Genomic DNA, 25,020 nt, shown 5'->3' with positions numbered 1-25,020 from the left:
GTTTCGATCTAAGTTTAGATTTTCTCACTTTTTGCAGGCAAAGGTAATATCTTGCATTCAGCCAAGTTATTTAACATAAATTATTTTAATAAAATAAGATGGTTGCACTTGGTTGCACTAGTAAATTATTGACAAAAACATGTACTCCAACTGCAATCCGGCTGCAAAATGGGAGTTTGGATGCAGTTATTGCGCAGTTAGTACAACTGCACCAGCACTGGACCCGACTGTCAGAGGACTGCATTCCAACTGCCATTTTAGGCAGTCGGAGTGCAGTTCTTACGCAGTTCTGATGTAGTTCTGCCATTTTACAGCCGGATTGCAATTGGAATGCGGTCCGTGTGTACCAGACCGTACATTACGACGCCTACCGCCTACCTTATCAGCGACTTATTTATTATAGGGACTTCGATTTGTAATTTACCTTCACGTAAATCAAGATTGGTTTTTTGGAATCTTTTTATATTTTTTATTTCCATTCCAATTTTTTTTCTTTTACGGTCATCCCGTAAAACCTAAATTGAAAATACAAACTGAAATATAGATGCACCGAAAAACCAGAAAAATAAGACCAGCACTGGGAATCGAACCCAGGTCCTCGGTATTCCGTACCGCGTGCTATACCGCTACACCACTGCCGGTCAACCACCACTGCTGGTCACTGCTGGTGGACCAGCAGTGGTGTAGCGGTATAGCACGCGGTACGGAATACCGAGGACCTGGGTTCGATTTCCAGTGCTGGTCTTATTTTTCTGGTTTTCTGTGCATCTATATTTCAGTTTGTATTTTCAATTTTGAAATTAGTTTGTCTTTAATTTTTTCTCCCAAAATGTATCATCTTTAAGTAAAAGTGAAATAAAGTGCCCGGTTGAAGTGTAGCCTTTAGAAATGGACTTGAAAAATGTATCAAAGAAAACGAAATTCAGATGTAGAATTATGAAAAGGAAACTAAAACTACTGAAATTAACAAAAATAGTAACTGGTATGACCAGATCCAAGGTCTCCATGTCACGTGTCGAGCACAGTGTATATTTGCTGTGTGGAGTGGTGAAAATCATCACCTCAAAACAGTAATCATACTTATAGATGATACATTTTGGGGAAAAAAATGAAAGACAAACTAATTTCATTTTATATGGACTGGTTACTACCCGAAATTGTTGATTCCCGTCGAGCTCGGGGAATGCCACTAAGGGAAAAAGAATCTTCATGAAAAATAACTGTAGAACCTCCTCTGACTGAAGAAAAAGAACTTTCTTCTACATATCTATACTTTTCAAGCGACGAAAATAGCGAAAACATCGCTTCATGCTCCAGACAATCAACTTTGGAATCTCCTCTGACTGAAGATAAATAACTTTCTCCTACATATCCATACTTCTCAAGTCATGAAAATAAGAAAAACATCGCTTCATGCTCCAGACAATTTTGGAAGAGCTATAAATTTATTTAAAACTAATTGTTGCCGTCGACTGCGTCCGCGCGGAATCCGATTTAGAGCAATTTTTTATTATATCCAAAAATATTTATTTTCCGTAACATAAAGTATCCTAAATGTTGACCAGACTAATAAGCTATCTAACTAACTAATTTGGCTCAGGGACCCAAAGAGGGTCTTGGCCTCCGAAACAAGGACATGCCATCTGTCATATCTATCTATCGACCTATTCAGTCATACCCCCTTATTCATAAACGACAATCAAACCTATTTTAGTTAAAATGCCGCTAAAAGTCGTTTGTCCTTATCTGTCACTTCGACATTTGTATTTGTTAGAAAGGGACAAAGCATTTGTTAGTTAACATAGGCTTGTTAAGTTTTATGAATAAGGGGGTAAATGTCTATCCATTACCTACGTTACAAATCAAACTGTGGGCATGAAGAGGCATAAATAATTTGTTTATTACCAAGACTATTCATATTAAACGAAGATTTTCTTTATTAAACCAAAAAAATGTGTAATTATAATTTTAAGGAAAAATCCGGAATTCACATTAACCAGAATACGGTTACAAACAGAATAAGGCCGTCAACGGGCTGCGTGACAGACGCGCGAGTCGCCCCGCATTCGCCTCCACCGCGTCGTCTGCTTCACCCCCTCAAATACCGAAAATTCAACTATAAGCGCGCCTTAATCACGAAATACGGGTAGGCGCGCTTTGCGCATGCGCGAGTTGGCGTCTCGGCGGCCGGTGGCCGGCGCAGGCGAAACACGTCACGACTTGCACACATTCGCATTCGCAATATGTTCGCATCGTTTATGCGAATGCGAATGTTGATGCCAATGTTTAAAACAGCGGTTCTCAATCTTTTTTGGTGACGGAACCCTTTTGGAAAGCGATATACTTGATGGAACCCTACAAGAAAACAATAGTTTTTAAAAGTGTATTCTTTATTCATAAGCATAATAAAAGTACCTACCATGTAACAGTTACTTATTACTTACTTACATAACAAGAATAATAATAGAAGGTATTGTAAAAGAAAAAAAATCTAACTAATTGGAGGTATGAAACTATTTTTTATTTTTCATCAATCGGTTGATATCAGGTTAGAGAGAGGACAGTTGAAGTCTCATATCAGGTTCGGCTCAGGTTATTTTTTTTCTAAATTCTTGCGGAACCCTTACAGGGCCTAACACACTTAGAGTATCGCTGGTTTAAAATGATGCGAATTATTCGCATATGCGAATGCGAATACAAATATTTGTGACATCCCTAGTCTTGATGTACAATAATATACATTACTCACATTTGAATGTTAATCATGCGTAGTGGTTACATTGCTTGATCATTAGTGACAGATTTACGTATTACCATGCTCCTAATACGTTTGTGAAGGGAAATTATGGGGAAATTGGAGCTTTTGAGGATAACAGAGATGTCAGCTTGAGAAATGGGATAAATTATATTAATAACTAGCCTGTTGCCCGCGACTACGTCCGTGTAAAATTTGTTTATCAGTATCCCGAAGGAATTATTAAAAGAAGGAGCTAGATAAAAACTACTCTATGTCCTTCCCCGGGACTTAAACTATCTGTAATTTCATCTAAATCAGTTTCAGTTTAGATATGAAGAGGTAACAAAAACAAACAGACTTACAAACTTTCGCTTTATAATATTAGTGGGATAAGAGGTATTAAATGTTAAATGTTTATTATAACGGATAACTCACGTCTTAAACCGAGTTTAGCTCGACATGTTTCGGGCTATTTCGTAGCCCTTCCTCTCAGGAGCAAACGAACCGGCGGCTGCCGCAACACGCACACTACGCGCCACCGCTCTGCTCGCACGACCCAAAATAAGAGATACTTACCTAACAAAATAATTTCCATAATAACTTCCTCTTCTTCCCAAGCCGAATTTTCTGCAATAAACTTTATCTTATCCTTATCTTGACCAATATAATAAATTGCGAAATAATTAAATAAAGAAATTTAGGCAAAGACTACAAAAATAAGTAAAATAATTTGGCGTTCTATATTATAAAAGGAAAATTAAAGAGCTCACTCCTATTTTATTTCATAACAGGCAAACTTAATATTGAAGCAAAATTAAAAAATAATTTTACCTTCAATTAGTACCCGTGGGTAAGCAAAAATAAACTAAAGATTTTTGGCCCACTTTAAATACAAAATTAATTATTACTATGTATTTACATTTGAGGGCCAGATTTTTTGCCGCTCAGTATACCTATATGTTTTACACGTGTATTTTTGTGAACCATTTCTTTTATATGATTTTTCTTTTGTTGCTCTGTACTTGGTTTGGATAGGTATTTAACTAAATGTAAACAAACTTCAGCTGCCAGATTTGGTACATTCAAGGTTTTTATAATTTTTTCTTAATAATACAAACTAGACTAGTGTATTTCAATACAGAAATGTAAATGTTTAGAAAGAAAGAAAGAAAGATTTTTTTTTTATTAACGGTTTCAACAGTACCACCACCAAACACAAAAAACAATAATATATTACTATACAAGCAAAATAACAATAAGGTTGCCTGGAAGAGATCGCTCTTAAGCGATAAGGCCGCCTATTGCTCACCTTGTAATTTTAATAATTTGTTTTCTGTATCGCTTACTATGTCTGGTGTACAATAAAGAGTCTTTGTATTGTATTGTATTGTATTGTACAATAAATTGTATGGTGATGACACCAATTGTCACCGAAAAAGGGTCTCCACTCAGCATGTGTTGCTAGATAGTTTAATGGGGAAAATTCAATATTTAAGACACCAATTGACGTTGTTTTGTTTACATTTAGTTAAATACCTATCCAAACCAAGTATATTCTGTTGCAGTAAATTAAACTACCTACTTTAACTTCTTTCTGTCGTAAACGATTTCCTGGAAGAGATCGTTCTGAAGCAATACGGCCGCCTATTGCTTAATCTCTGTGTACCTATTTTCAGTGTCATTTACTATTGTTGTGTAGAATAAAGAGTCATCGTATTGTATTGTATTGAATTACATTATCTTCACTCGATTACACACAGCCGTTTTTTTACCGTTCCAACGCTTATCTAAAAAACTTATAGACAACTCTCCAAGAAGCACTATTACACTGAATGCGTACATCATGCCAATAAACATGAAAGCACCTAATAGATGCTGAATTTTTAGAGGCTCAACATTACCGGAGCTGTCAACGCTTCCACCGTGAATAAACAATTCACGGTTCCACTTATCAATCAAACCATTTTCAGACACCTGCCTTATCATATTATTGAATCTCTCCAACATCGGAAACCACCTTCTAGCAACAAGGACAACCCCATACTTATAAAGATTGTTCCCTTCTTTGAAACAGTATAATAGCGGTTGTCCTTTACCCAACTTTTGATCTTGGTATTCCGCCTGACGTCTCGACGACACAACAGCGAAATTCCTACTCAAAGCAGCTCTCCTAATCCCATCTGAGAAACTTGTCGAGACATATTTGCGATACAAATAAAACGAGCTCTCGTTATTAGTCTCGAAATAGGATCGGTATATCCCCCTGCCTCCCAAAGGAATTCGGGATCGTATAAGATCCGTCTCTGTGCTTATCTGTTTCTCGTATCGCGGGTGCATTAGAAATGTTCTCAGAAATGACTCGTAAGATATGCCCATGTTTAAGCCGAAGAATAGCCAAGCGAAGATTAGAATACGGAACGTTGCACTCTTGGGATTAAACCCTGCACCCCAACCTAATAACATGCTCAATGTGAACAGCCAAGAATTCGTCGGCCATTTTGTAACTTTCCTATCGTTTTCTCTGAAGTAAAGATAGTGAAATATCAGTCCCATTATAATGATGCTTACAAGCGTAGCGACCCATGTGGACCATTGGAAGATGATCACCAAATTGTTCCACGTCGACGCTCTCTCTGACCTTGGGACGCACCACGTCATTTCGTCCTGCGTGTAACTCACGGTCGGATGGAACCATTTTCGGATACTTCTCGTTACTTCTATATCACCGATTACTAAATCGACCGAGTCATTCTTAAGCTCTCCAAAAGCGCCCGTCGACGTCCCGTTTGGGTCAATTAGACCCCAATTTTCCGGCATATCAGACATCCGTACAATTAAACTCATGTTTGTGAACTCACTTATTAATTTCACTAGGTTTATTTCTCCACCTTTATCGAATTCGTAAACGTCGTCGTATTCTGCGTGGGTTAATTTTCTTATAGGTGGCATGACGTATGGTTCAGAGACTACCGCATATGTGATCAGTGGACATTTCTTCAAATTTAAAGGGAACATCTCTATTGGACTATGAATCTCTCTCAATCTGTTGTTCTTACACTTGTCTAAAATATAAACCGACTCACACTTGCCTCCACAACTATTATCGCTGTAGGGAGCCCAGGAATAAGAAATAACCTCCTCATTCTCAGGTGAAAACATGAATATTACGGTTTTAAAAAGTTTGTAGCTCCTCATTTCATTGATGAATGATATGGAAATTTTCTCGCCATCTTCGCCAGGTAGGAGTTGGTAAAAAACAATCGCCTTAGCCAAAGGATTCCAAGTTGGCAATTTAGTTAACTGTATCACGTCTCGTGCTAGCTCATGTTTCGCTTCTAAAATTATCATATAATTTTTAGCTATCTCACGAAAATGCGATGCATTGCGATGCGGGAACAAAGAATCTTTTACCATGACTGAATATTTTATGCCTCTGTGAATAGTTTCAAACATAGCCCTTTGCACGATAGAGACCACAGAGTTCATACTGATGATAACGATACTGCCACTCAGTGCCTTATGTTCTACGAAATATTTAGTTGACATTTTTAAGACACATACAGCTGCTTTTACCAGTTTTCCGGAATCTTCAGACGGCATTAGTAACGGGTTGTTTTTTGCTGCGACACAATGAATAAAACAAAAGCAGAGTAGAAATAATCTCGAGCGCATCTTGGTTTCGCTGTAACCATAATAAAATGACTTGGAGTGGCCCGACAGAATTGCTTTTAGGCACTTGTCTCACCGCCAGCGAGGAAACGATTGGCTATCGACTATTTTCTCGCTCAAGAAACGAACAAAAGATATAAGATCCTGTGTGAGTAAAAGAGACACATATATTACTAGTTGATCGCTGGCTGTTCACACTGTCGGCGAGAACTCGCTCTTACATCTTTTGTCGCAGCGACTAGAGATATAAAACTCGCTGAGCTATAGATACTCGCTCAGCGATGTCATCTTGGCGGCCGACCCGCACGAGCGAGTCGAGAGGAGCGAGTAATCGCCCGGCGCACGCGAACACTCGCTTACAGCCGAGCGACAAAACTACACTCGCTTCTCGCTGCTCGCCCACTCGTTTCTAGTTACTCGCTCTACTCGCTTCTCGCTCATCGTCGGCGGTGGGACAAGTGCCTATAGATACTCGCTCAGCGATGTCATCTTGGCGGCCGCCCCGCACGAGCGAGTCAAGAGGAGCGAGTAATCGCCCGTCGCACGCGAACACTCGCTTACAGCCGAGCGACAAAACTACACTCGCTTCTCGCTGCTCGCCCACTCGTTTCTAGTTACTCGCTCTACTCGCTTCTCGCTCATCGTCGGCGGTGGGACAAGTGCCTTATGCTCAGTCAGTAATACGCAACTATTGGATTACGATCCTACTAATATTATTAGTGTAAACAGTTTGTGAGTATTATTCCTTCGCGTTAAAGCGCTCGTTTGTGCGATAAACGCTGCGTTATACGCAATACGCTTGACGCACATCAACTTGCACCGGATAACCGTATATCCAACCATTGTCTTACGCAGTGAACGCAGCGGCAAGCGTATGGATCAGGGCTTTAAATACCGTTAAAAAGTGGTAACGTTACCAACTGTCAAACCGATTTAACGTTAAATGATAATTAACGATTTACCGTTACTTATACAACTTTTTACCGGTATAAAAAATGGTAACGTAATCATCTATTCATTAAATTAACGTTAATTCAAAAGTATCGTTAAATTATTTTAACGGTATTTATATTACTATTTACCGGTAAGCTTGGGTAACGTTAAATGGCAGATTATTCAGATTATCCTCATGTATCGAGCAAGTATGCACGCGCTAAATTGGCAACACTCGGTAGCATAGCAAAAATTACCGATAGTGTTACTTCGGTATCGTTATAATAATGTGAATTGGGTAACGTTAACAAGCCCTACAATGTAAAGTAAATTTACCGGTAAAAATAACGGTAATTAGGTAACGTTAAATAATGTTAAGTTATCAATTAACGTTAAATTTTAATACCGGTACTAGGTATTTTTATGATTTTTACCGTTATTTAACGTTACTTATAGTGTGAATTTGGTAACGTTAACAAGCCCTGGTATGGATTATCTGATAGAAAATGTATGTGCGTCAAACGCATTGCGTTTAACGCAGCGTTTATGGCATAAAACAACCGAGCGCTTTAAACGGCTGAACGATTTGATGGAATTCGGTATGTAACCGGTTGTCTAGAATAATACAAAGGTACAGTCAAGGGCAAAAATATGTATACACTTTAGTACCTTGTCTATTTTCGTCATATTTGAACTGCCATATATGAACTGTCACAGTGGTTAAAGTGACAAGGTACTAAAGTGTATACATATTTTTGCCCTTGACTGTACCTACATAGACACTCGCAATTCATACAAACTCAACAAATACTATTATTCCAGTGATATCACAGAAAAGAATCCGTATAAAATCCTAAACTCGTAACCTCTAAGTTTAGAGACATGCAACCGACGACGACTGGACCACCAACATGGCCAAGTGGTTAGATAACGTGACTAAGAAGCTTGAGGTCCCGGGTTCGATTCCCGGGCGGGGCAGATATTTGTATGAATAATACGAATGCTTGTTCTCGGGTTTGGGATGCTTAATAGGTATGTATTTAAGTATGAATTTATGTATATAAGTACGTTTATCCGTTGCCTAGTATCTATAGTACAAGCTTTGCTTAGTTTGGGACTAGGTCAATTGGTGTCAGGTGTCCCATGATATTTATTTATTTATTTAATTTTGCTACGTCGCTTTTGCTTTTTTGTTGCATCGTAAATAAATAACACGATGTAACGTTTGAGAATTCCCATGGGGATTGAATCATCATCATCATCATCCCAGCCTATATACATCCCACTGCTGGGCAAAGGCCTCCTCTCTGAGCATGAGGGAAGCCGTGGTGGCCTAGTGGTTTGACCTATCGCCTCTCAAACAGAGGGTCGTGGGTTCAAACCCCGGCTCGCACCTCTGAGTTTTTCGAAATTCATGTGCGGAATTACATTTGAAATTTTCCACGAGCTTTGCGGTGAAGGAAAACATCGTGAGGAAACCTGCACAAACCTGCGAAGCAATTCAATGGTGCGTGTGAAGTTCCCAATCCGCACTGGGCCCGCGTGGGAACTATGGCCCAAGCCCTCTTGTTCAGAGAGGAGGCCTGTGCCCAGCAGTGGGGATTGAATAAAAACCCGCAATTTCAATTTATCTGACAAATTAATGGTTTATGCGATAAGCTGTGAGTAAAATAATAAAGTTAAAATTAGAGAATTTATTTTATAATTTGCGACTTATAATAAACGTGGATTTGTTTCAATAACGATTTTTTCTACTAACCACGATAGTAAATTACAATGATCAGACGTTACACTATAGAAATAAGTGTGTAAATTATTATTATTAAAACTTGACAGGTTGAACACGCCTGATATAATTTGTATCGTTTTGTTGACATTTCGTAAAGATTAGACTTATGCCTGACATTTGAAAATAGACCTATTAGAATTCATTTCTGTAAGTACTGTAACGAACATGGCCTAGACCTTATCCTCAACTAGACTTGCCCGCGGTGTCGTAAACGCTAACCACCAGATTTGTTAGTGAAATAATAATAAATACTTATCACGAGACACTTGACTCCAATGAGAGTTTTTGACGGAGGCAAAATATCGCTAGATGGCGTTAGTGTCCTGAGTTCCGTTTGACGTTTGCTCGTGATTGGTTAATTTTTTTTTATGGTATAGGGGGCAAAGGAGCAGGCGGATCGCCTGATGTTAAGCGATTACAGTCGCCCATGGACACCTGCAACACCAGAAGAGTCACAAGTGCGTTGACGGCCTTTAAGGTAGGAGTACGCTCTTTTCTTGAAAACTTGAAGGTCATAGCGGTCCGGGAATACCGCAGGCGATAGTTCATTCCAGAGTTTAAATAATTAAATGAGCCAATCGCAAGCAAACGTCAAACGTCAAACAGAGCTCACGATACTAACGCCATCTAGCGATATTTCACCTCTGTGAAAACCCTCATTGACATCCCAAAGTAAGCAAAGCTACGGACCAATTACTCTCTTTGAGTAGTTGGTACTCATGGGCAGTGGTGTTCATTTTGCATCAGATGATCCTCTTCCTCGTTTGCCTCCCTCTCAAAATAAAAAAAAGCTTATGCTTTGGGTAGTACTAGGCAACGGATGAACAAAATATACTTCATATTGACGTCCTTAAATACATACTTATTAATCAAGATTCGAGAACAAACATAAGTATTCATATAAAAATATTTGTCTCGACCGAGGATCGAACCCAGGACCTCAAGCTTCGTAGTCAGGTTCTCTAAACACTGGACTATCCAGTCGTCTAAGTTAAATTTAAATAGCAGGTTTTTACTAAATTTTCACGGGACTTCCCAAAAAAAAACTGGTTGTTATCGTTTGTGTACATAAAGTATAACGAACATCCGTATAAAATGTTAGGTTTCTAGACCTAATGGTTAAGACTGGTATTTTACATCAATCCTGAATATCGGGATAAAAAGTAGCCTATCGTCGATGCAATGCCCGCGTAAGTAAACAAAAAGTAACAAAATTGAAAATAACGCGTCTGGTATAAAGTGTGTTACTGGCAGCCAAGCTTTTTTAAGGGAGGTTAAAGTAACGTATTTCTGTAACTTAACTATGATATGACATTAATTTTATTAATAAACTAAAATTCAAATTTTGTTTACTTTCTAACAAAATTATAATTGCCAACAATGTACAGCAAAGTAAATTGACAAGTAGGTAATGTAAACGACAGCTGACACATACTTTGATTACTTGTCAATTTACTTTGGTGTACATTGCAATCATAACTTTGTTCGAAAGTTAACAAAGTCTGATTTTTAGTTTAAATTGATGTCATGGTTAAGTTACAGACATACTTTACTTTAAACCTCCCTTTAAAAAAGTCTGGCTGCCGGTAACACAGTATATCTAAACACAACGACATTTAATTAAAAAAAAATCTGTAAAAAAAATCTGATATTAAGAATTACCACCATTAGATACTAAGAATTTTTGACCTGGTCGCGATTTGAGTGGGTCCCGACTGTTGAAGTTTAAGTTATCTACTTAACAGAATTCTAGACCACGTCTTGTTTTCTTCTTTTTAGTATTTTTTAACGCAGTCGGGTATGGATTTTTTAAATTTATTGTTTTATTTCATATTTTTTTGATATTTCTGTAAAAACGGTAAATAAAAACACATGACTTGTATATATATATATATTTGTAATCTGTTTTTAAATCCCTTCATTTTGATACCCTACTCGATAGGTTTAAATAAAAAAAAATTTGAAGACACAATTTGGCGTCAAAAATCCGCCATTTAATTTTTTTAAGAATTTTATGTACCCAGTGTCACTCGCGTCATTAAGATGAATTCAATGAAGTATCATTTATCAAAATCGGTTCAGCTGTTGGGTAGTTATGAGAGGACATAGGAATTGACAACAATACATACATACGGGTCAAACACTATAACCCTCCTTCTTCGCAGTCAGGTAAAAAAAAATTGTAAAAAAAAATCTCTAAACAGTTACACGGCACTAGCCATTGTTGATTACACACACGGCATTTGCATTGGAGTATCATCGATGCCATGTATTATTAGACGTCCAACTAGATATCTACATGCTAAATTTCATTAAAATCCGTTTGGCTGCTATATCGTGAAGTATAATAAAATTACAAATACACGTAGGCATTCACATACATACACGCTTTACGTCCTTTTTGCTCCCGTTATGAAAAGCATACGGACCCTTTTCTTACGTCAGGTGAAGCCGTGTCGCCTTTTACAAACTTTTATTAAATTTGCATCGTTCATAATTTATTTGTTGTTGAAAAGGTATCTGGCCACTACAACGCATCACGCCATGGCCGTACTGTGAACGTATCAGGCACGGAATTTAACGTGACACGGACTACAACATGTCAATGGCGTGTCATACCCGTGTATAACAGGGTTAGTGACCGTAGAGTCCACGTATCATCGTTGTAGTATTCGTGTATCATACCTGTTGCATCAGCGTGTCTTACCCGTAGCATCTGCGTCACCTGCCTTGTGATATCAAAATTTGCAAATCATTTTTCGACCACATCCAGTTCGATGTTATAGACGCTATTGGACGTTTGTTATATCAAAGTATAGTTAGTAGTTTAGACGACCAGATGGCCTAGTGGTTAGAGAACCTGACTACGAAGCTTGAGGTCCCGGGTTCGATTCCCGTGTCGGGGCAGATATTTGTATGAAAAATACGAATGTTTGTTCTCGGGTCTTGGGTGTTTACTATGTATTTAAGTATGTATCTATCTATATAATTATATTTATCCGTTGCTTAGTACCCATAACACAAGCTTTGCTACGCTTACTTTGGGACTAGGTCAATTGGTGTGAATTGTCCCGTGATATTTATATAGCGCAATACTAGGAAATACAATATTCATATAAAAGTCGCGTCGCTAATCTGAATGCATATTTGGACTAAGCATCATCAAACCATACTGTATGGTATGAGGACAAGGAACGTGTTGATTTATCTCCCATCAGAACAAAGAGAACACTCTTTTTTAGGGTTCCGGAGCCAAAATGGCAAAAACGGAACCCTTATAGTTTCGCCATGTCTGTCTGTCTGTCCGTCCGCGGCATTGCTCAGGGACTATCATTGCTACAAAGCTGTAATTTTGCACGAATATGTATGTAAACTATCCCAAAAAAATAGTACTATAAAAATTAAAAAAAAAAATTAGTGTACCTCCCATAGACGTAAAGTTGGGTTTTTTTTTTACTCATCCAACCTTGTAGTGTGGGGTATCGTTGGATAGGTATTTTAAAAAATCATTAGGGAGTTTCTAAAACGATTTTTCGATTCAGTGATTTGTTTGCAAAATATTCAACTTTAAAGTGCAAATTTTCATTAAAATCGAGCGTCCCCCCTTTAAAATCTAAACCGGTGGGTGGAGTAAATTTGGTTTGAAAAAATTCAAAATGGTAGTAAGTATATCAAAGTTTCAAATCCAAACATATTACTTACTTATTTTTTTCGTAATGGCTACGGAACCCTATTTTAAGCGTGACCGACACGCTCTTGGCCGGTTTTTAAAAGTGTGATAAAGAACCATATTGGTTAGTAAGTATTTATGGCCCACTAGTTCATTATCTTAATTGGCGCCCAACATGGGGCCAAGTGAACACAATGTGTTACCTCGTTTAATTAATACACTATGTAAAATGGCAGACAGACTATAATCTGCAATGTCGATTTCGGGCAATTATTTCGTATAGTTTTATTAATTTGTAGTTTTTTTTTAACATAATTTAGATTGAGGTGCGAGCGAAATCACCTTTCAAAATTACCATGAGTTTAACGGTGAAGGAAAATAACTTGCACTCATCAAGTCAAGAATTTCAATAGTGTGTGTGTAAAGCTCCGATTCCGCACTGGGCCTGCGTGGGAATTAAGCCCCAAGCCCTATCATTCTGGAAGGAGGCCTGTGTAAGTGCCACCCACTGTTGTAAGTGGGATGTATAGAAGCTGGGATAAAATCAAAACGGAGTAACAATGAAACACGCGTGATGTATTTTACATGATATTATTTCAAATTCTGTCACTTGTCTTGTAGATTAAAATAAAACTTGGTCCGACCGGGGTCGTTACAACAACATGATAAGTAAATAAACAATTATAACAGCAATTTTCCTAAAACACAGTCACAATACTTGGTTATAAAAACTATTTAACATATAAACTAAGTTTAGCTTAATTAAAATGCGTGTTCATTTAAAAGCTAAAATTAAAACTGTCACCAAAGATGATCGTGTGATGTTAGTCGAGCTTCAATAACTATTTATTATTGAGGCACTTTTTGTTCTTGATACAAAGCTAATATAACATGTCGTGTTTTATAAGAAAATTGCACTGTATCAGTAATGTTCCGGGCCTTTTCAAAATAATACATCAGGCGAAATAGAATATTTTGAAAAAAAAATTGAGCATTCCTTCAGAACTTCCCAATCGAGGACCACGATTTGCAAAAAAATAATAATAGGCAGATTATGCCGAATGGTACTGAGATAATTATGACCATCGATACTAGTATTAAATCCTTGATTTTTGCGTGCATAGTGGATAATAACTCACTTGTTAATTATGATAAAGAAATCAATTTTATTATTACTATAATTAAAAATGGTATAAAAAGATGTATTGGATAAAAGGAAAGCTTTCACGAAAACAATCAATGCTAGTACGATATTACTGACAAAGGAATGTGACTTAAGGAATCAAATGGATTTCCAGTATCGCCATCCTTAAAAGGAGAATGCAGACCAATAGTTTCAGTTTAGTATTGCTTAAGGTATAACTTTGAAAAGGCCCGTTATTTTCTGGTACAAAATCGTCAACCACGTTAGTTACTTTAAATTTACACTAAAATTGACAGACAAACAAACTGTTGTTACTAACATTTTGTGCCGTAAAACGAGTGTGATAACCATACCGTACAATACCGCTTAAATTCATTAATTACAATATCATATTATTGTTAACTATTTACAATAAATGCAATTTCAAAGACCTAGAACCTGTGCTTCGTAACAATCTATATAAATATGTTTTTTTCGTCTTAATTTAAAGCTAATTCAAGTTATTTCATACAATCGGAAAGAGGAAATGGGACGGTGGATGTACACTCTAGTTGTAAAAATATAAGCAGTTTATTTATAATGATTTAAAGAGGAAACTGCATGCAATATAATAGACTAACTCTAGGGGACCAAGAACAGCTCCTTGCGACATGCCACCCAAAACGATTCACTTACATTTTTCCCTTGATGCTTGCTTTTACTTTACGCTTTGAAGGTTAAATACAAAAAAAGCAGTTTTGAAATTTAACTTTAACATGATAAATATTTAAAGTACTTTCACAACTTATATCCAGCGTTTTATATCTAAAGCTTTTAACAAAGTCAAACTGAAATCTGTTGTAAAATTCCTGTAACTTTGTTAATTAGGCCTATTTGTCTAGAGGGAATACGTTTCGGCGGGTTGGGCTATAAAACAAAAATGGGAATGTACAAACAGAAGGTGGATCTACGTTCCATATCAAATCTACAAGCTCATACTCGATTGATAGTTTTACGCATTCTAAGTATTGTACAAATACTCTTTCGAGCATCTAAGTTCAAGCGAGTTTCGACCTTAAACTTGAGTGATTATGATTCCATTTCTAACTCTCCTAACACCGCGTCTCATCTATGAATAAAAGTGTACAAGATCTAATAATATAGGAAAGAGATATTGAAATTTTAAAAGTACAGTAGTCTTCAATTGTTCGATATGCTTCATTTACGTGATGGCAGCCAAAATATTACCATGAACTTTTCTTTGATTTTCTTTTATTTTAAGGATTTTGATTGTAACTATTCTTATCAGATATTCTGCATCAATATCAATTCGATCTCCTCCGTAGATCCAGATTGATTTTTCACTAACAGTTCTGTTTTGATAGTTTGGTCCTATGACTTCAAACGATGTTTTCTTTATTTTACTCTAAGTTTAGTTAATATTACTAAAGGCAAGTTTTGATAAAAAAATTACATAGAAACAGTATTATATTAGTGAGGCTAAGAATAATCAAAATAACAGTACATAATAATTACAAATAACAATACATTGAGAATTATAAGAAACTTAATCGAGACTTCAACGCCAACCATGTAAATGCAATTCCAGTTTAAACTAGATGCAATAAAATTCACATACTTATTGATCTTAAAAATTGCACATTCGATCGCACAAGTGACTAAACATTACAATAATTAATATTTACAATACTAAACACTTGCGTATCAGTCAGTACTTCATCTTATTTTATCATCTTACGCATTAAAGCAACTTAGTCATTATCCATACATTCATTACGCTCTTGCGCCACATCACCATCATCCTAACTGATGGCTTCCCTTGTCTTGCGAGGTTGATAGAGGATCAAAGCAACTACGGGAATCACGATACATAATTCAATCGACTATTCTACCGTCTTTGATATGTCCGGAGCACATCATTAACACAACTGTGGCAAGTTTGACGCTCGACGATTCTAAAATATGAAGAAGAGGACAAGGAAAGCATGAGTCTAACTTTATAGTCAGCCATTAACGTTTTTAGAGTTTAAAACCGTCTTACCCTATGGTATCAACGAAACCCTGTTAGGGCTCTTTTGAACCAGGCAAACATTTTAAATTTTTGAATTTCAGGTCGTTCTAAAAATATGATTCGTGATTTAACGGACTTGGGCCAATCAACTATTAACCCACACTTTGGGCCTCTTCTGCGTTACCAAAGTTGTCTCTGGCGTTACCAAAAAATCGTACTTCCAACAAGATATTTCACGGTTTAATAGGTTGAACTTACGTAAGATGGCATGTATTCATATTATACACTATCTGTTAAATTACAGAAAAAACATGTTTACTTACAAAAATCTGCAATTGTTTGAAAAATGTTGCGGACAAATTAGTGTGGGTAAAAAAGTTGATTGGCCCAACTACCTGTTGTACAAAATAACACTAAATTATAAACCTAAAAAAAATAATGTCAAATAGCTTAGTGAGTATTCTGAATGACGATACTGAATGTGTATGATATACACTTCAATTAGTATAAACTATCCGTTTAACTACGTAAAACAAACTGAGAAGTTATAGTATTCACGTTGTACAGTGGCAAAGAATCCATTGTCTACGACTCCAACTCACCCTTCATCACACTTATTCATTATTTGAATCTCTGCGCAATAATATCGAACTGCAATTTGCGCATCCCTCATCCCTCATCATATTTGAAAAACCATGAGCGCCATAATATATTCTTCTCCCTCTGTCCTCTTGATTTAGACGTACCACTCCTTGATGCCGTCTCGCTTCACAGGCTGCGTCGGGGCGAGGGGGGCGGAGGGCGCAGTGCCGTTCCTGTTAAGAGGCAGAGGTTGGAGATTCCTCACTGCGCCACCGGCGGGTACGCTTGCTCCACTTTGGTATCCAGAATGCGCCTTTAACCGAGAAAAAATATAACAATTCAACACAATGGCTCTATTACACAACATAATACAAAAATCAGAAAAATAACGCATAGTTTTTCTATGCGTTATTTTTCTGATTTTTGTATGATGTTGTGTTATTGTTGTTATTATTATTATTATTATGTTGCATCCTTATTGGTACAGCGCCTCCTCTCAGGACGAGAGGGCTTTAGAGAGGGCTTCTCACGCGAGCTTAGTGCGTATTAAGAACTAAACTCACACCGTTAAATTGCATCGCAGGTGTGGACAGCTTTTCTCACGATATTGTTCTTCACCGAAAAGCGGGAGATTTATTACCACTTCAAATCTAAGTTAAATAATAAGTACCTGGGCGACCGAGCTTTCCTAGAGATAAGAACAAGCTAGATCGATTTGTCATCCCCGAAAACCCCCACATACCAAATTTCATCGAAATCGTTTAGAGATTCTGATATACAAGAATTGCTCGTTTAAAGGTTATTAGATTTCCTAGGCAACCTCTATTTAGACTACATCTTGGCTTAAGATCAGGTGCGTTGTTAAAACATTCTCAACGTTGATATTTTATGACAAGTGAAGTATGAGACCTAAAAAGCTGCCCTGAGAAATACACCAAATTATTTTTAAAATAATCATGAAAACTTATAATTTCCGTGACAAGTATTACTTCTATCGTCTACTATTACTTTCAATCATTATACCCGTATTAGCCCAAATTAAAGATAGTATAACGGTTTGTTACTCTTTTATTATTGCTACAGTGTCTCCAAAGCTTTTCTAAATTTTATACCAGTGATGGATATAGTAATGATGGGATTACCTGGTTACCAAGTAAGGCCGCGCTAGCACCTTGCTGGTAGCTCTTGTCCTCGGTAACCTTGTACGAGGGATCCAGTGGGTACACGATGTACTTGAGCACGATTATTACTATCAAGATTATTGCTATTAGCACTGATGCGACAATGCCTGTGAAAGAAAATGTTTGGATTAGATTAGAAGGCATAATGGTCCTTAGGACGTGAAAAAACAAGATTATCGTCAATGCGTTGTATACTTAAAATCGATGATAATTTTGTACAGTAATATTTTGAATATTTATCTCAAGCGATTCATCAGAAATCAGTATACTTTAAGCTACTGAGTTAGATGATGCAGAAAATATTGTAAGAATTATATTACAATGCGGGATCAAGGGCCTAAAGATTTGTAATTGATCGATTATCAATGTTTATGTACTGTAACTCGTGCCATATTCCTCACAGCGTTCAAGTAAGGCTTTAGAATACGAATCCATATGCGGAGCAGTGTGCGGGATAAAAATCCAGCAATGGGTTTACTGCGTTTTCCTAGCCCCGCTGAGTGTTGTTTTCCTGTTTGTAGATTTTTTCACAGATACGAGTATCAGCTTTCTTTCTCATTTTTGATAGCGTATCTTATTGTGATCATGATTTGTAAGACGTACTTACCTACTATAGTCGCAAAGAACTCCGACTCTGGAGTAACGATTCGTCCCGAATCAGTAGTCTTCGGCAGATACCACTTCGTGGTAAGTTCGTGTTCGTATCCATTATACTCGTTACTTCGGCTGCCATCTTCGGCACCGTTTGTGGGTGATCGGGTATCGACGTCGTTTTCGTGAGGATCTGGATATTCGGGAAGATGCTCTTCTTCTGTCATATGTGTTGTTCCATCTGGTGTGTGGTGGCCAGGAAGCGATGGAGTAAAATGTGGGCTCGTGTGATCTATAAAATTTAATTGATTTTATGTTCATTTCATAGTAACTGCTCTTTATCATATTATTTCTTGTTTTGTGCACAGAATTAAATCAAATTATCAATATCTTTACATATAACGCTCTTTAGTTCGAACACTAGCCTTTGCATACAAACGGTCATGGAGTTCCTAACCACTAGACGTTAACTGATTTTGATAGCCATTATCGCCAATTGTATCACAAACCGTTACTTCAGAATCTCTTAAAATTCTGTTTGAAATGAGAAAATTTCTCGAGTTAGGAGAGACGTCTGTGGCCACTCGACTTCCCCATGTTCCTGTGGACTATAATGATAATACCTATTAGCAATCCTCACAATACCAGTGTTACGACATTCCATCCCCCAAATTTAAAACCTGCTGCTAATTCTAAAGCAGTTAGTTTCCTCACCATCAGTTGGTGTGGTCCGTTTTTCGGGCGTGGTGGCGGAGTCGACGGTGCCAGCATGCATGTTCCCGGGACCCGGTGGGGTGGGCAGTGGAGAACTGCCTCGCGAGCTGCCTCGCGTCGCCTCCGTACCACCGTCTGTTGAACCTGCAAATTATTGGAGATAATTAAGTAGTAAGTTAGCTAAGTCAACAAAACGCCGCTCGCTAAAGCACAAGGCTCTAAGAAGATTATGGTTTTTCAGCTTTTGCTGCAGAAATATTGAGAACTTACGTGGAGCCCAGACGTTTATAAACTTATCTTATCAGATATATAAAATCGAACTAATTTCAAAGCATTAATATAATCAGAGGCACAAAATTTGGCCCACTCTACAAACAAAATTACCTGCTACTGCATACGTTTGAGGGCCAAATTTTTTGCCCCTCCGTATTATATTATCGCCATTATCATCATGTCAGCCGAAAGACATCCACTGCTGGACATAGGCCTCCCCGAAATATATTATCGTACTGAAAACTAAATAACATGGTAAGAATCGTAAGAATGAACTCAAAACAATTACTTTGCTAACCCGCCTTGTAGAATATAATATTGGGTTCGTCTTCGTAGCATCTTTGTGTGTTTTTGAGTACAAAACGTACAGTCACCAAATTTTACATCGATATTTAGAATAGCGAGTATATATTGGTATTTATGTACCTTCCAATGTCTTTCCCGCGTGCTCCGTGGAAATGGCAGTAGTTGGCGATGTCATGCTGTGGGTGCTGGATGCTCCATTGCTGTAAATAAAAACAAAACCTTGTGTCAGTTAGCTATCAGGTATCTATGTTTTTCTTTCATTTTCATTATGGCATTCCCAAAAGGCGCCAATGGCAATTATTCCTTTAGCAAGTACAGTTGACCAAATGCTGTAGCATTTTTGTGACAGTTCCTACTTCATAAAAAGAAATAAGGCTTATTATCATATTGACATGTAACATTTATATACTGAGCGGCAAAAAATCTGGCCCTCAAATGTATGCAGTAATAGGCAATTTTGTATTAGATTGGGCCAAATTTTATGCAGCTGAGTATATTAAAAACTCACGTGGTCATAGGGTGTTCAGGTTCCGTGATTTCCTCCCCGTTGGAGCCCGAGCCCTCAATGCAGTCTTCATCATCACAGGGCTTCATCAGCTTGCCGCTTGTGTCCCCCTACCAAATTGAAACAACGCATGCATAAAATAAAACCTTTGGGTGTGTAGCTTGTGTTGTGTAAGCTTTAGCACGCGTTTTTTTCTCCCTAAACATGATCATGAAAAACATTTGAAGCTTCCGCCTCGAAATTTTAAAAGGAATTTTGTTACCTCGAAGGAAAACCTCATGTTCATTTTTATGTAGTTTTGTGCATAAATTACTGAAAAACTCAAGTCTCAAGCCAGAGTTTGCAACTAACGTTTATCGACTTGAGAGACCATTATTATTGTCACCAACTTGAGCATCTTCTGATTTTCAGTCATGTTGTGTTTGAAACGCGTTAACTTTTTGCACGGTGTAGATGTCAGTTCAGTCTGTGTGACGTGTTGGTTTATGTGCGACCATGTTGTAAGCTTGTATTGAGAATAGCAAGGTAAATTAATGTACTTAGTTTATCTTTCATTCTATGCAATGCAGCTAATTCGTTTTTCAACCTGTAACCACAGTTCAGTTTAGTATCAGAGCAGCCCTGTCACCTTATACAGTCTGTTGGGCGGACGACGAGTGGACGGCACGTAGACAGGGGTGATCAAGTCGTCGCCGCTGCCAGCATCGGGCAGTACACAGGCGTCTTCGTCATCGTCCCGGCAGCCGGAACCAGCGCCCGAGTAAACCAGCTCATCGAGCACCCCCGGCCCGCCATAGCCGGATGGCGGCGTCTGAAGACATAGACAATTTTTGAAGACAAATATTTGTAAATTGTACGATTGTAGGGCAGAGCCCCTTATCTCAGAATGAATGGGTCTACAATTTTGAAAAACTGCAGCAAATAGTTCTGTGCCTGTAAATTACACGAAAACCTATAGGAATGACAAATGTTTATGAGTGACATAATTATTATATTTTTATCGCACGGTTTCCTCTCCACTTATCCGGTTTTTAACAACTATGTAAATTTAACATTTTAAACTTTCATGATTCTCACTCATAGTCAAAATACCAGTTAAAAATCGCCAGGTAAACAAGTCAGCCATAGCCGAGCATTTGTTGGAGTCAGGGCCAAACCACTGGATTGAGCTTCACAATCCCAAAATTCTGTCCACGGAACGTCATTTTTACTCAAGAAACGCGGTTGAAATAAAAAAGCATAAGAATTTCAACCGGGACGATGGGAAGCTTTCATCTTCGTGGAACCCTGTTATTAATAAGTGTCGGCGTCGGGATGAATGTTCGGAGGGACGATCGGACGTTGTTAGTGTTGTGTGTCGGTGTGATAGGGTGACTAATAAAAGTGGCCAAGTGCGGGTAGTTCGTGATACGAGTGCCGGTACTATTAGTGATCAAGTGCGGGTAGTTCGAAGAACTCGCGCTGCTAGGCAGACTTGACACCTCACACTTCAGTCTACTCGTGACCACGGCAACTGTAACGTTGCCGAAACGTCGAGGTAAATATTACTTGTGTAATAATAGCGTGATAAGTCCCGTTTGTGGTATTTTGACTATAACTATGTAAATTATGTGTTCATTTGCCTAGTTGTTAAAACTTGTAAACCTAACACTATCATTGATACTGTTAGGTTTACAAGCTTCGTAGACTTGTAAATTTACTCATACCAATCTACTGACCCCTAGCGTCATCCTGCTCAGGGATTCGATTACAAGGTTCTCTAGAATAACTCCATGATCTTTTTTTTTTAGTTGAGTCGCCTTAGACACACCAGGTGCTTGCTTTTATTTACTTCATTTTATTGTCCTAAGCTGTTCCTGGAGCTTATTACGAGGAGGAAAGGGTTGGAGGGTTTTCTTATCTACCGTAAACTCAGGTTTCTATAGTCCCAGCGTTCATCAATAGTCCAAACGGACTTTTAACATTTCTAACAATTACGGAACTGCTAACGTCATCTAGGAGGTTCATCGCAGCCTAATCCAATAGAAAATGCACGATGAACCTCCTAAACGTTAACAGTTCTGTAATTGATCGAAAGGTTAAAAAGTCCGTTTGGACTATTGATGAACGCTTGGGACTATAGAAACCTAAGTTTACGGTACCCAAAGAGTCTTGTTTCAGCCATTTACTGGAAAGAGGAGGAGGAGAGGAGCATGCATTCTCCCTTTAGTCTCTGCGGGGCCAGCTCGATGTTTACCTTCACTTTACCCACCTGTTGCATCCTATTGATATCCCTGTCGAGTGGCGAGTGCGCTCTTCTCGCATCTCCTCTCACCGACACAGCGGCGTCTCCTGCGGCCGCCAGGTCTAGCACTCTGACGCCATCAACAGCCACCCCGGCTATCACCCCGCTGAAGGTCCTCGCGCCACCAGCACCACCGCCCACTGTTATAGTGGACATGCTGTTGAAGATTGTTGATTGTTGACCGCCTGAAAGAAGTGTTACTTTGTTTAGTTTAGAGTACAATAAGTGGATGAATAAAAATATTAGATATCTCGCTTCGCGGAGCTTCTATTTCGCGTGGCTGAGGCGCTTTGCGCCTTGACGCAACTTTAGAGTCTACTACCTATGTTTTTTCAAGTTTTTGAAAAAAACAGGTTAGGACCAGTTGCTTTTTAGACCACTTGCTACTTAGACCAGTTGCTTTTTAAACCACTTGCTACTTAGACCAGCTGCTTTTTTAGACGAAATGATACTAACCCCTACTTTTGATATTTCACATTAAACAACGAAGTTCAATATTAATGGATATGAAAACATCACTCATTCCGTATGACGCATATCATATTCCGATTGAGATCTGACTTTTCTCCATGGAAATACATTATCCTACTAATATTATAAATGCGAAAGTTGAGTGAGTATGTTTCTTACGCCTTCACGCTGATACGGCCAGACGGATTTGGATGAAATTAGATATGTAGATAGCTGAACATCTGGAATAAAACATTGGCCAATTTTTATTCCGATATACCCACGGTTTAGGAATAAAATCTCGAAACAACAACCGCTGGGCTTTGAGTCACGCCAATGAAACCACGATTGAATTTTCGGGAATTCGGGAATTTTTAAAAATCCCAAAATTTCTATTCAGCTGGTAGATCTAATGATTTACGTGTGCAAACCGCGGGAAAACACAAGTTCATTATAAATCTGCAAGGAGTTTTTAGGTATATCTCACCTTGCGGATGTCGCATCGTGACAGCATAGTTGTCGAGCTGCAACGCCGCGCGCGAGCCGTTCCTGGTAAAGCGAGCCACATGGTAGGCCCCGTCGTCAACCCTCGCGGCCTCATCGCCGAGCGGCTGGTCTCCTCCGCCCACGTTGTACACCATGAACAGGTTACCGCGGATCTGATGGTAGGAAACATTGTGGTCAGTAGTTGACCGGATAGTTAGGTAAGACCTGACTATGAAGCTTTAGGTCCCGGGTTTGCCCCCGTCCGAGCAGATATTTCAGATAAAAATAAGAAAAAGAAAGAAAGAGAGATTTATATTGAAACCGAACCAGTATTTCTTTAAAAAATCGAATTAATAGGTGATCTGGGAAAATTTAACCCTTTATGTGGGACTTATCTTATTAATTATTCGAATTTTTGAAGATATATAAATTAGCTTAGTTTAGTCTGGGACTAGGTCAATTAGTGTCAACTTTCCCATGATATTTATTATCATTATCATTATAAGTTGTGTAAAAAATAATCGTCAACATCACCCCAACCCGGTTGGGCACAGGCCTCCTCTTAGAATAAATTTTCTAAGCCCAAAAGCCGTCATTATCCTCTACAACTTCCTTCATCTTCATTATGCGTTGTTCACTGTAATCTACTGTATCAATACCACACGAACACGACATATCAAAACTTACACACCGTTGAGGAAATAATTTTTCAAAATGACCCTCCACCTCTTTTCTTCAATGTTTTAGTTAGTTTAAGTTGAGTATAGACTTACAATCTCCATCTGCATGTAGTCCTGGGTGTTTGAAGAGTCAATACGAAGGAGCACGGCATCAGCCTTGCTGGTAACGAAGCCGAGCGCCACGCGATCCGTCTCGGTATCGGCAACAGTGCTCGGCGGGAATGTATATGTGATCATGCCGCGACCAGGACCGAACTCGTAGGCTATAGACTCTGAAATAAGGAAAAAGCAAAAGGATGGAGAAGATAATATAAATTTAGGAAATTTCTCAAAGTAACCTTGTATTGACTCCAGACTATATTTTTCTCATTGGTGGCCACAGATCTCCTCTCAAAACTTCACACATACCATTGAATTGCTTTGTATGTTTACGATGTTTTCCTTCACGGTACAGCTCTTGCTACATTTTGAATATAGTTAAATTCGCACTCATCAAAAACTCGGAGAGGCAAGCCCGTATTTGAATCTACAATTCTCTGTTTGAGAAGACATAGGTCAAAGTGCTAGGTTACGACGGCTTTTATTTTATTTTGTATCATATTATTATAGCAAAACCCAAAGTAAGCTAAAGGGCCTCTTTTTAAATGACTGGATCTATGGTTCACGCGTGCGAACACTAGTTGGTTAAAAAGTAGACAAATCTGCAGTTGCAGTGATCGTTAAAGTGTGATAATGATGAGTCTATTAAATTGTAGTGTGTATTCATCAATTATCTTACGCATACCATCATAACACGTGGGTCCAGTGAATGAAGTAAGGTCGCAATCACAAGCGTAAGTGTTCCATTGCTGCACACAGACGCCTTTGTTAGCACATGCATTATGTGTGCATTTTGTAGGACCTGCAATTATAGAAATGAAATGATAGTGAATTAGAAATCCACAACTATTTCTACAGCTTCATTAAATTATAGGTAATCAGTCAAACAAGTACCTACTGCGTAGTTTGGAGACCA

The 25,020-nt window shown here is 38.2% G+C and overlaps 2 protein-coding genes across 5 annotated transcripts in view; both read right to left on the bottom strand.

Annotated features, from left to right (window-relative positions):
* Positions 1-3,993: 3,993 nt before the first annotated feature.
* LOC141432392 (glutamate receptor-like) lies at positions 3,994-6,413 on the bottom strand. The gene has a single exon (XM_074093929.1). The coding sequence runs from the start codon at positions 6,407-6,409 to the stop codon at positions 4,469-4,471; it is 1,941 nt and encodes a 646-aa protein (XP_073950030.1). The 5' UTR covers positions 6,410-6,413; the 3' UTR covers positions 3,994-4,468.
* Positions 6,414-13,373: 6,960 nt separating this feature from the next.
* LOC141432871 (neurexin 1-like) overlaps positions 13,374-25,020 on the bottom strand; it is a 261,481-nt gene continuing 249,834 nt past the window's right edge. For all 4 annotated transcript variants that reach the window (XM_074094675.1, XM_074094676.1, XM_074094677.1 and 1 more), the window contains exons 19-29: positions 24,790-24,906; positions 24,099-24,277; positions 23,327-23,498; positions 22,357-22,574; positions 20,734-20,916; positions 20,109-20,215; positions 19,721-19,800; positions 19,022-19,165; positions 18,324-18,599; positions 17,678-17,823; positions 13,374-16,848 (exon numbers count right to left, since the gene is read on the bottom strand). In XM_074094675.1, the coding sequence (XP_073950776.1) occupies positions 16,690-16,848; positions 17,678-17,823; positions 18,324-18,599; positions 19,022-19,165; positions 19,721-19,800; positions 20,109-20,215; positions 20,734-20,916; positions 22,357-22,574; positions 23,327-23,498; positions 24,099-24,277; positions 24,790-24,906 (1,781 nt within the window). In that variant the 3' untranslated portion in view covers positions 13,374-16,689. The remainder of the gene's footprint in view (positions 16,849-17,677; positions 17,824-18,323; positions 18,600-19,021; positions 19,166-19,720; positions 19,801-20,108; positions 20,216-20,733; positions 20,917-22,356; positions 22,575-23,326; positions 23,499-24,098; positions 24,278-24,789; positions 24,907-25,020) is intronic.

The sequence above is a fragment of the Choristoneura fumiferana genome, chromosome 11 (genome assembly GCF_025370935.1).
Source record: "Choristoneura fumiferana chromosome 11, NRCan_CFum_1, whole genome shotgun sequence".
Lineage (NCBI taxonomy): Eukaryota > Metazoa > Arthropoda > Insecta > Lepidoptera > Tortricidae > Choristoneura > Choristoneura fumiferana.
Note: the sequence above shows the minus strand (reverse complement) of the source record. Positions and strands in the feature narration are given on the sequence as shown.

Excerpts from the sequence above, each read along its gene's own strand:
- LOC141432392 (XM_074093929.1), bottom strand. The coding sequence starts at position 6,409 with ATGCGCTCGAGATTATTTCTACTCTGCTTTTGTTTTATTCATTGTGTC.